This window comes from Zingiber officinale, chromosome 9A (genome assembly GCF_018446385.1).
Source record: "Zingiber officinale cultivar Zhangliang chromosome 9A, Zo_v1.1, whole genome shotgun sequence".
NCBI lineage: Eukaryota > Viridiplantae > Streptophyta > Magnoliopsida > Zingiberales > Zingiberaceae > Zingiber > Zingiber officinale.
Genome location: NC_056002.1, coordinates 44,895,127 through 44,907,309, shown reverse-complemented (window position 1 = coordinate 44,907,309; position 12,183 = coordinate 44,895,127). Strand labels below are relative to the sequence as shown.

Here is a 12,183-nt window from a genome sequence, read left to right as displayed (position 1 = left end):
CATAATTTTCAATTGTATAATTTAATCGTTAGTACAATCTAAATCATAGATATTGATAATTTCTAAGAGCAACCACAACGTGGCGTTAAACGCCGCGTTATAATTGTACTGTGCATTAACACTGCATTGTGAGTGTCTGACATGGCGTTCAAACTCTTGAACACGTTCAATCTCTTGAACGCGTTCAAGTGTTCATGGGGTGGGCCCGCCCTGGCCCACCCCATGTGCAAACTTTTATTTTTTACTTTTTTTTATTTTTTTTAAAGCCAGATAACGTTTTTTTAGTTTTTAAATTTTTTTAAAACGTAACACTTTTTAAAATCTTTATTTTTACACAACGTTTCTTTTAAATAACAAATTTTGTAAATATAAAATTTTAAATTAAAAATTAAATAACGACTAGTTATTTAACGATTACTTTTTAACGGCTAGTTAACGGCTAGTTTAAAATTTCATCTCTAAATAACTATCAATATGCACACATATTTTCATTCAAACTCACTACTCTTTCAATTCTACTCTCTAAATTCTCTTCCTATCTATTTTTTTCAAGTTCCTACCATCTTATTTTCTATCCGAAATGGATGAAAATAATAGGGCATTTTTTACAAATTTCTTGAATTCTACAAACAACTCGCAAGAATATTCATCTTCCCAAACTCCACAAATTCCACCAAATTATCTATACCCACATCCATTTCCCAATATGTCATTTCCTCCACAAAATCTTCAAAATTTCCAAGGTTTTGGAAATTCTATGAATCATCTGAATTATGCCCCTCGAGGTTCATATCAACCGCTTCTAGCCGAATATTGGCAAAACATGAGTCATCCGTATTTCACGCCGTCGGCTGTTCATGGATATGGTACCCCGCACACAACTGGTATGTCTTTCACTCCTTCGATGTTGAATGAACCTGCAACTCCGACTTTTGTCCCGGAGACTCAACTTTCCGATCGTGAATCCCCAATTGAGGTGGTTAATTTAGAAAAGGCAGTTTCAAATGCTGAGGGTACAAGAAAGCGTTCAAGTTGGACAAAGGTTGAAGACGAGGTCTTAGCGAGAAGTTTTGTCACTATCAGTGATGATCCAATAATCGGCAATGATCAAAAGGCGGATGCTTTTTGGGGACGAGTTGCAAGCTACTACAATGAGAATCTTCCCCTAGGTTCAAACACCAGAAGTGCAAATGTTATACGGTCACATTGGCACAATACAATCCAAAAGAAGGTATATCGATTCAACGCAAATTACAATAGTATTTATAGTTCATATCGAAGTGGTCACAGTGATGAAGATATATTGAGGTTTGCGTACGAAAAATATCTATCCGAAAACAATGGTGTTGCATTCAATCTCGAACATGTGTGGAGAATTGTCAAAGACCGTCCAATGTTTACTCCACAGTCCGCTGATCACTTTGTGGCGACAAAGAAGACGAGGACCTCAGAGTCAGAAGCAAGCAACACCTCCTCCAACCAAGATGTGAGTATAGACCTGGATTATGAAGATACTCGTCCAATAGGGCAGAAGACAGCAAAAAGAAAGGGAAAAGACAAAGTAAAATCGACCATGGAGGATCTGACAGTAAACTACAACAATATTATCACAAAGTTCACTGAGTACACAAGCGTGAAGAAGTCCGAAGTTGATTTGAAACAAAAACAACTCGAAGTAGAGGAGATTAAGGCAAAAGCTGCATTGTCCAAATCTGAAGCTAAGAATCGTCGCTTGAAGTTGAAGGAGTATGAAATATTGAACAAAGACACCTCGCAGATGACAAAGGAGCAGCTTATCATACATGAATGCCTATGCAAGGATATTAGGTCGAGATGGAATATCTAAATTGTTTACTTAACGTTCATTTTCTAGTATTATTATATTTTCGAGTGATTGTAATTTTTAATTATTGTATTTCTCATTTCGATTAATGTGATTTTAATTATTATAATTTTGTAAAATAGTCGTTATAAACAAGTCGTTGGAAATAAGCTATTACAATTAACCATTGGAAACTAGCTGTTACAACTAGCCGTTGGAAACTAGCTGTTACAACTAGCCGTTGGAAATTAGCCGTTGCAAACTAGGCGTTACAAACTTACCGTTGCAAATTAGCCGTTGCAACGCGACGTTGCATACTAGTCATTGCAAACTAGTCGTTGCATGAGAAAAACAATATATATAGACCATCATACCATTTCTAAAACACATACTAAAACGTGTTTCCTCCAAAAATGTCTCATTCTACAGGCAGCTCTAGCTCAAGTTCCAGCTCGACAAGCGAAGACGAAGTCCATGTTGAAATCGATGAGCAAGCTTATGATTCGGGTGAAGAACTGATGTTATTGGTTCTTCAACAACACCAACAACTTATGGAAGCATATCAGAGGAGGGACACGCGCAGAAGAAGGTTCGTCCAAAGAAATCGTGAAGCCGGGCATGAGAGACTCGTCAATGATTATTTCTCTATAACCCCGGTATATCACGATGAAATATTTCGAAGACGATTTCGAATGCGAAGAGAGTTATTCCTCCGCATAGTGAATGCATTAGAGAATCATTCAGTATTTTTTCAACAAAGGGACGATGCTGTACGAAGAAAAGGGTTGTCACCACTACAAAAATGCACCGCTGTGATTCGTCAATTGGCTTACGGAGTCCCCGCCGATCATCTTGACGAGTACCTACGTATGGGTGAATCAACTGCCATCAGGTGCCTTTTCAAGTTCTGCGAATACGTTGTTGAAATATTTGGTGATAGGTACTTGAGAAGGTCAAATGCTGATGATGTTCAACGTCTTCTTCAAATGCTTGATGAGAGACATGACTTTCCTGGCATGTTAGGTAGCCTTGATTGTATGCACTGGAAATAGAAAAATTGTCCAGTTGCTTGGAAAGGTCAATTTACAAGGGGACATGGGTCACCAACAATCATACTTGAAGCGGTCGCGTCTCATGACTTGTGGATATGACATGCATTTTTTGGGGTCGCCGGTTCACGTAACGATATTAACGTATTATATGAATCTCCCATATTCAACAACGTCTTGCAAGGAAATATGCCGGAGATTAATTTCACGGTGAACGACACTACATATACGAAGGGCTATAATCTAACAGATGGAATATATCCTGAGTGAGCTACTTTTGTTAAGGTTTTTCCTTGCCCGGAGGATCCAAAGAGGAAGTTGTTTAAGGAAAGACAAGAGTCTGCAAGAAAAGATGTTGAACGGGCATTTGGGGTGCTTCAATCTCGATGGGCGATTGTCAGAGGTCCAGCTCGGTATTGGTATAGGAAAAAGTTAAAACAAATCATGTTAGCATGTATTATTTTGCATAATATGATTGTTGAGGATGAGGGAGATCACGTGACAAATTGGTACAACGAAGAAGGTGACGAACCCGCACAACCTATCCATGGCTCAAACCGAGGATTTCAGGATTATCTTCGAACAAATTCTGAGCTACGTGACACTCAAGTTCATCACCAACTTCGCGCCGACTTAGTTGAGCATATCTGGGGGCAATACAACAACAATCCGTGAATTAATATTTAAAATAAATTTTGTTTTCCCAACTTTGTAATTTTAGCCGCTCAGTTGTAATTTCGTTTTCCCAACTTTATAATTTTAGGTGTTCAGCTGTAATTTCATTTTCCCAACTTTATAATTTTAGGTGTTCAGTTGTAATTTCGTTTTTCCAACTTTATAATTTCGTTTTCCTAACATTGTAATTTCGTTTTCTCACAAACATCTATTTTATTTAATAAATATATTTTAAAAATTATTATTATTTTTGAAAAATAATAAAATTATATTTTTAAACGTAAAATTATTATTAAAAAAAATAATAATAATTTAAATATTTTAAAACATATTTAAAACATATTTATTTAATATGGAATAATGTTAAAATGAGTGAGTGGACGGTGGGACCCATGAATAATGAGTATTAACGTTAAAAGGGATGTGGGTGAAAGAAAGATGTTGTTATAACGAGTATGTGGCAGTGAGCCCCATACTTTTTGGTGATGTACTGGGTGTTATAACACTAGAACATTGTGGATGCTCTAAGTAATCATTACTTGACTTTATTAGTACATAAAGTTTATCATCGATGGATATCTCGCCATCATTTAATTCATCGTAAGTAACTTTATGTCAATAAGTAACGGAGATGTACATGTAATCTGAATTTCTGATCAACTCAATATCTCTTCATTTTTTCATTCTAAAATGCATCATAATTATGGTTCATGATCAATAGAGACTTCATTCTATAAACGGCTAGCCATTCATTAGATTCTTTTCTCTTCATTGCATATTTAGTATAAAAAATTGACATGTACTTTGAAAATGAAAAACTCAAACTTGTTAAATATTTTATTTGCATTGACTTCAACTAACTTTAATTTGAATATACTCTCGTACTAGTTATTAGGGTATGATTATATCATGAACATTTGAATAATAATAACCTCTTTATGGGTATGACAAGATATTCCATCTCAATGATTTCAACATGTTAGAGTAGGTGCACTGCGAGCTAATTGTTAGCTAGGACTTTATTGACTTTATTGACTCATGTAAATAAATAACTTTTATTTTAATATAATTCAATTTAATTTGATATTTACTTTATCTTTATACTCATGCTCGATGCATAAATAAAGTCATTCAATATACTATAGTGAGATATTGTGGTACATATGATGACCATCATGAAAAATATCAATATTCACTGTATATTCTAAATATATTCCTAGTCACTTGGGCTGCTTAATAAATAAAGATACGAAGTTACTCGAGTTAGAAACTAGTATCTATGATGCAGTGTACCACATTTCATTAGTAAGGATATAAAGATGTTCAAGCATATAGATGAATGCTTATATGATGAGTTCATCGAACTACCCTGACATGGACTTTTCAATGATTATCATTTCTCAAGTAGATAAATCATTGATTGTGATTGTACATTAATAGTCCTTCTGACATGGAACAATACTGAGACTCTAAATGCTGGGGATGCACTTTGACTAATTTACCAATTCCATTAGCTAGGGTCATCAGGTGGTGAGGTTGGGTGTAGTAACAAAATATGTAGGAGTCAGTATATTATAGTCGGGGATTCACCACACATCTATGAGTATAGATATCCTATGTAATATATTGTTCTATAGTGTATGAAGTTTTTGAGTAGAGCTGTGAGATGTGCTTTAGGAAAAGAATTTTCTAGTTACACATATGATGTCTCTATAAGATACATTACATGGTGGTCGAATCAATATACAACCCTCGATGTACCAATGGTTGTAGATTCCACCGGGATATATATAAGATGAAGGGACGGAACTGTACATTAATTATAACTGACTGGTTTTTGTAGACACTATTTAATGCTACATAGGGATTCATGGGACGTTGCTGCTAGACGCTTTTACCATGATTCGTTAGATATTAATCAGAATTAGTTTTGACATCATATGATCAAAGAGTTAATCATATGATGAGGCTATCAAAGATATGCTTGAATAAAGGATGAGTATAGTTCTAAATCACAAAAAGTTGTGAACATATGACTATCTTGTTGGATCGAGATGCGCTAGAGGGGGGGGGGGGTGAATAGCGCTCGCGACTATTTTGATCGTATCGGAATCGTAAAACTATCAAAGTAAATATACGCAGCGGAAATAACGAATGCAATCACAGAGGGACACAAGAAGTTTTACTTCGTTCGGAGCCTAGGTCAACTCCTACTCGAAGGCCCGCGATCCTTGATTGCTTTCGGTGGGCAACACTTATAAGTACGAAAAAGAGTACAAGATTTACAATTAGTACAGTAATTAAAAACAAGTATACCGATGACAGAATCGTAATCTCGAAGCTCCTGGTCGTCATGGACTCGTAACAGCACTTCTGGGTCGTTGATTGAGCAGCACGCAGCACAAGGATCACTTGGAAGTTGTTGTTGTTCAATGCTGCTCGAAGTCCCCTTATAAAGGGCATCCAAGGCGCCTTCAAGGCTCCGAGTCCACCGTGCAGATGAGCGCTGACCAGTTTGCACTTATCACCTTTGAGGGCGCCTTCAAGGGCCTTCAAGGCGCCTTCCAAGGCGCCTCCAGAGCCAGCTGAGGCGCCTTCAACCCTGTTTCGCGGCCAGGTCAGCTTTTGTACCCGAGGCGCCTCCAAGCTCCATGGAGGCGCCTCGGACACTGTTCATCCGAAAAATTAGGTTGCTCCTTTGCACCTGCAAGATACGTTAGTCCCAAACACAATCATGCAACACAAAGTTAGCACAATACATATGATAAATAAAGTATAGGCAGTCTCCGGACTGTTCGAGTCTGACTTCGGGTTTCCGACCGGAAACTCTAGGTCGACCCGACGCCTACTGTTCCATCTACGGGGAACGCGTCCTCACCTACTCCACTCAGGAGATTTACCTGTTGCCAGTCGATCCTCCAGATCGACTGGACTTTTGCTCAACACCCGACGCTTCCGGACTTTCTGCTGGACATTCGCTTCCCGGCCAATCCAGCCTTTCACCTGGTTTACGACACCAGGACTTTCCACCTAGGGTTACCACCCCCTAGGACTTTTGCCTGAAGACATCGACCTACCAAGACTTTCCGCATAGGGTTACCACCCCCTATGACCTAGGGTTACCACCCCCTAGGGTTTTCCCTTTGCCTAACCGCAGCTAGGACTTTCCTGAAATCCTCAAGTAGACTTGTTAGACTACCAAACATCTTAACTTTGAATTCTTTGCCATTATCAAAACACGAGTTCGATCGTCGGATGCTTCCCGCACCAACAATCTCCCCCTTTTTGATTATGGCAACTCAAATTCAAAGTTAAGTAAACAAACGAATAGACATTTTTAACACAGACAAATCTGCTAAGTATAGATGTCCAAAATAACTAAAGCAAATTTGCCTTATATGCTCTCCCTTAACTTTTGCTCCCCCTTAACTTTTGCTCCCCTTAACTTTTTGTTTACATTTTTGCTACTCTCCCCCTTTGCCATATATCAAAAATGGGTAATAATAGATGTTTGATTGAGTTGTACATGATTTTACTAAGGTTAACAGGTTAGCTAAGTTCAACAGGGTTTGAAAGTTAATGTCAATTGGAACTTAGTTTCAATAAAGTTTTAAGACAAGGTTATTCATTTAAGTTCAGTTGGTCCTTAAGTCCAAGCACAAGACATGTTCAATAGATTGATTTATTAGGTATCAGAGCTATAAAGAGCAAAAACATTCTTTAAGAAGAAAATTGAGTATCCTTTACCAACTGTCTAATCTTTAGTTACTTGCTGATAGTCTACAGGACAATAGCTTTCACTAGGTTAGTCAAGTTAAGTTATTTTGGTCCAGATAGACTTGACTAGAGCTGGAGAGCTTAACTTGATTAATGTTTATTGCATATTTAACGCCCAGACTTATATTGATGCACAGATATAAGCATTCTTGAGTCCAGGCTATTCCCTATGCATCTCACGTCGTTCTATGTTTGTCAATCACAATCAGGGTAAACTTAGGTGCTTTGTGAGATGCTCTGGCTTAATTCTAGGGGAACATGATATCTAGGGGGAAAACCTAGGCTAATTCCAAAATTTTGAAAAAAAATCTAGGAACTTGGGAATTTTGAAAATTATTTTTCCTAGAATAAAAAAAAAATGATAAGTAAGTCCAGAAGTTTGAAGAAACTAGGAATTTGGAAATTTTGAAATTTTCTTAGAATTTGAAAAAAAACAATGAGAGTTATTTATTTATTTATTTTTTTATTTATTTATTTTTTAAATTAAGAACACTACTCTACCCAACACATTCCTATTTGCCTTCTAAGTGCACTGAACTCAAGTTCAGGTAAGGGTTTTGTAAAGATGTCAGCTAGGTTTGATTTGGACTCAACGTGGTTGAGTGCAATTTCACCTTTAGCTACATGGTCCCTTACAAAGTGGTGTTTTACCTCTATGTGTTTAGTCCTAGAGTGGTGAATAGGATTCTTGGTGAGATTGATTGAGCTGATATTATCAATGAAGATTTGTGTATTTTTATAGTCTAGTTGATAGTCTTTTAACGTATGCATCATCCATAGTAGGTTGATAGTCTTTTAACGTATGCATCATCCATAGTAGCTGATACCAATTGTTGGATCGAGATGCGCTAGAGGGGGGGGGGGGTGAATAGCGCTCGCGGCTATTTTGATCGTATCGGAATCGTAAAACTATCAAAGTAAATATACGCAGCGGAAATAACGAATGCAATCACAGAGGGACACAAGAAGTTTTACTTCGTTCGGAGCCTAGGTCGACTCCTACTCGAAGGCCCGCGGTCCTTGATCGCTTTCGGTGGGCAACACTTATAAGTACGAAAAAGAGTACAAGATTTACAATTAGTACAGTAATTAAAAACAAGTATACCGACGACAGAATCGTAATCTCGAAGCTCCTGGTCGTCGTGGACTCGTAACAGCACTTCTGGATCGTTGATTGAGCAGCACGCAGCACAAGGATCGCTTGGAAGTTGTTGTTGTTCAATGCTGCTCGAAGTCCCCTTATAAAGGGCATCCAAGGCGCCTTGAAGGCCTCTGAAGGCGCCTTCAAGGCTCCGAGTCCACCGTGCAGATGAGCGCTGACCAGTTTGCGCTTATCACCTTTGAGGGCGCCTTCAAGGGCCTTCAAGGCGCCTTCCAAGGCGCCTCCAGAGCCAGCTGAGGCGCCTTCAACCCTGTTTCGCGGCCAGGTCAGCTTTTAAGCTCCATGGAGGCGCCTCGGACACTGTTCATCCGAGGAATTAGGTTGCTCCTTTGCACCTGCAAGATACGTTAGTCCCAAACATAATCCTGCAACACAAAGTTAGCACAATACACATGATAAATAAAGTATAGACAGTCTCCGGACTGTCCGAGTCTGACTTCGGGTTTCCGACCGGAAACCCTAGGTCGACCCGACGCCTACTGTTCCATCTACGGGGAACGCGTCCTCACCTACTCCACTCAGGAGATTTACCTGTTGCCAGTCGATCCTCCAGATCGACTGGACTTTTGCTCAGCACCCGACTCTTCCGGACTTTCTGCTGGACATCCGCTTCCTGGCCAATCCAGCCTTTCACCTGGTTCGCGACACCAGGACTTTCCACCTAGGGTTACCACCCCCTAGGACTTTTGCCTGAAGACATCGACCTACCAAGACTTTCCGCATAGGGTTACCACCCCCTATGACCTAGGGTTACCACCCCATAGGGTTTTCCCTTTGCCTAACCGCAGCTAGGACTTTCCTGAAATCCTCAAGTAGACTTGTTAGACTACCAAATATCTTAACTTTGAATTCTTTGCCATTATCAAAACACGAGTTCGATCATCGGATGCTTCCCGCACCAACATATCTGTATCCTTGAACCATTGAAGGTCACAAAAGTATTAGTTTTCCGATTTTCCGTTGAGAAAGTTAAATTCAAGTAATTATGATAAAGTTTAATATGATCAAATGTTATGAGTGATTTTTAATCAATGAAAATAAGGAGAGTAGAAGAATTTCACATAAAGTCTATAAATCAGATTTGTGTTATCATAATAATAAACAAGTGTACTAGCCACACTGGAGATTTTGGATCATTGATATAATTATGACAGACTTATATTATTGAATTTTAGAAAAGTTCTTACACATAATGGGTTAAGATGAAAGAAGGAAAATGGGTAGGTTCAATGTCTCAAGTAAAGAAAAAAAATTAAAATAAAAAAATTTTGTCAACCCCACCCACTTTCCTCACTTCATTTTGGAGTTCACGAAGCCTCCACTCCTCCATGAAGATTTCAGCAGCCAAATTTTTTATTACTCCTATTTTGAAAATTAGGTAGCTACCTCTTCTCTTTTCCCTTGGAGAATTTGGACAGCCACATTCCTTAATTACGGTAGCCGCCATCATCAAGTTGTAGCCCTTCAAAGGTAGAAGATAGAATATCACTACTTCCATCGAGAAGGATTAATCTCCTTACCATCGCTTCTCCTATTCGAAAAGCATTGTTGCTGACCTACCTTACAAATTTGGAAGGTGCAGCTCCTCTATTGAGGGCTCTTTAATTTGGACAACTCCTTGCAAAGGGAAAATTCGGCAACTCATCCCTCATATTCAAGGAACACTCTTCTACCGTCTCGATAAGAAACAACACTTGATCTCTAGTGCGATCAAGTGTTGGAAAAGTGACTCCGATCGTGGACTGGATTAGACAGAGGAAGCACAAGTTTGAGACAAACATTGAAGAGCTATTTCACTAAATTTGAAATAGTTAGAGTCATCTTCAAACAAAGGTTGTTTGAGAGGTATGATTCTTCACGTATGTTTTTGATTCATATGTATATTGATGTATGTGTTAATAGTTTTATTTAGGTTATACTTAAATGATCTAGTATATTTAAATTAGATAATTTTATATGCATAAATAAAATAATTGAATTAGCATTAGATGAATCAATCACTTGATAGTTTATCTTTGTTATGCTTTTAGGATCTTACTTGAATAGTTAGATTGTAATGCATACTTTAATTAAAGATCATGTTTATGTTTGTTTGAAAAATCTATATAAATACTGCTTTGATTTTATTGTTAAATCATAAAATAAATTTTAAATATTCCTCTACACAAAGTGGTGTAGAAACATGATATATGAATTTTGAATTCGATTCAACACAACCCTGCTATAGTAGCCAAGTTCAATAGTGATGGTGCTAGATCCTTCTATGCAAATACCTGAATTATTAGTCAGGTTATCTAAATCATGTTATTTCACATAGAGTTTGAAGCCATTAACATAATTACTAGAGTAGAGTCTTATGTTGGCCCATGGGTTAGCATAGTTGGTACTTACATGTGGAGTTAATGCAATTGATTATGAGGTCAATTCTTAGCATGTGCAAAATGCATGGGGGTCACTTGACCCCTCCATGCAGGGCCACTATGCTAGGTGAAGCTCCTCATAATTTACCTCTCATCTGATAGTACGAACTAATTCTATAGGGGCCCCGAGGTGAGGGTTATCAACTTTGATTGTAATAGAGTAGAGTCTTATGTTATGAAGAGATCTTGTTGCGAGATCCTATATCATTTAATCTTGCACATTCGACCTTGGCTCATTCACCTAAAAAATTAGTTATAATATAAACTAACGATAATATAATAGAAACAATGAAAAAAAAATTCAATCTTTAACTTATGTGGCTTGCAAACCATGATGTAAATTCCATCTCCAACTTTTTGTCCACCTCACTTGCCTGTATTAATGGATTTTATAGTTGTAGTTTCTGTTCATACAAGCTACAAAAGAAGAAAATTTTGAGATGTGGCAATACATCAAACAGATATAAGAGGATAACTTTTCTAATGTAGAATTTAACTCACTTTATGTAAGGTTTAACCTCATCATAGTAAGGTTTAACCTCATCATAGTTAAGGGATATGTATGTCCTTATAGATTATATTCTTTTTGATCTAACTCTCTAGAACCAAATGCACCAATCAACCTAATAGGGAAATTGAAAATTAAAATAATATCTAGGTCTATTGGTCAAACATCATCAAAATTTTGAGGACACTCGCGACTTCTATTTTTCACACTCAACAAAATAATATGTGCAGAAAGAAGATGCATCTTCAACTAAATAAACATTATATATTGACTTCTCAACTTCGCTTTGTTATAAACATTATTCTTTAGCCTCATCAAAAAATGTTCAAATAGGTACATCCATTTGTACAACACAGGACCAATTAGTCGTACCTCTTCAGCTAAATGAATTGATAGATGCTCTATTAAATCAAAAAGTTGGGTGGGAATTGACACTCAAGTTTATAGAGTATAAGAGAAATGTCTATCTCTAAGTGAAGCATCTTGGTTGTCATAATAATCCTTGATGTCAAATCCTCGAAGAACATGTTCAATTCTATGAATGTATGCCAAACATTATTGGGAAGTAGATAACGAAAGGCTATTTAAATAAGTCTTTGCATGAACATGATATAATCATGACTCTTCATTTCAAATATTTTCAACTTGCTCATATGCACACATTGAGCCATATTCTGAAAGGTTAATTTAGAAAACTTTTATTAATGTTTTGGCATGAGAAGAAGGATAAATATGATGGTGGGCTAATGAGTTAGCTTTAAACTTAAATA

The 12,183-nt window shown here is 37.4% G+C and overlaps 2 protein-coding genes across 2 annotated transcripts; both read left to right on the top strand.

Moving 5' to 3' along the window:
* Nucleotides 1-823: 823 nt before the first annotated feature.
* Nucleotides 824-1,846, top strand: LOC122019175 (glutathione S-transferase T3-like). The gene has a single exon (XM_042576673.1). It carries the CDS (start codon nt 824-826, stop codon nt 1,844-1,846), a length of 1,023 nt encoding a protein of 340 aa, XP_042432607.1.
* Nucleotides 1,847-2,235: 389 nt separating this feature from the next.
* LOC122019174 lies at nt 2,236-2,874 on the top strand. The gene has a single exon (XM_042576672.1). The coding sequence runs from the start codon at nt 2,236-2,238 to the stop codon at nt 2,872-2,874; it is 639 nt and encodes a 212-aa protein (XP_042432606.1).
* The last annotated feature ends 9,309 nt before the right edge of the window (nt 2,875-12,183 follow it).

Bases quoted from the DNA above. Each gene is read 5' to 3' on its own strand.
- LOC122019175 (XM_042576673.1), top strand. From the start codon at position 824: ATGAGTCATCCGTATTTCACGCCGTCGGCTGTTCATGGATATGGTACC.
- LOC122019174 (XM_042576672.1), top strand. From the start codon at position 2,236: ATGTCTCATTCTACAGGCAGCTCTAGCTCAAGTTCCAGCTCGACAAGC.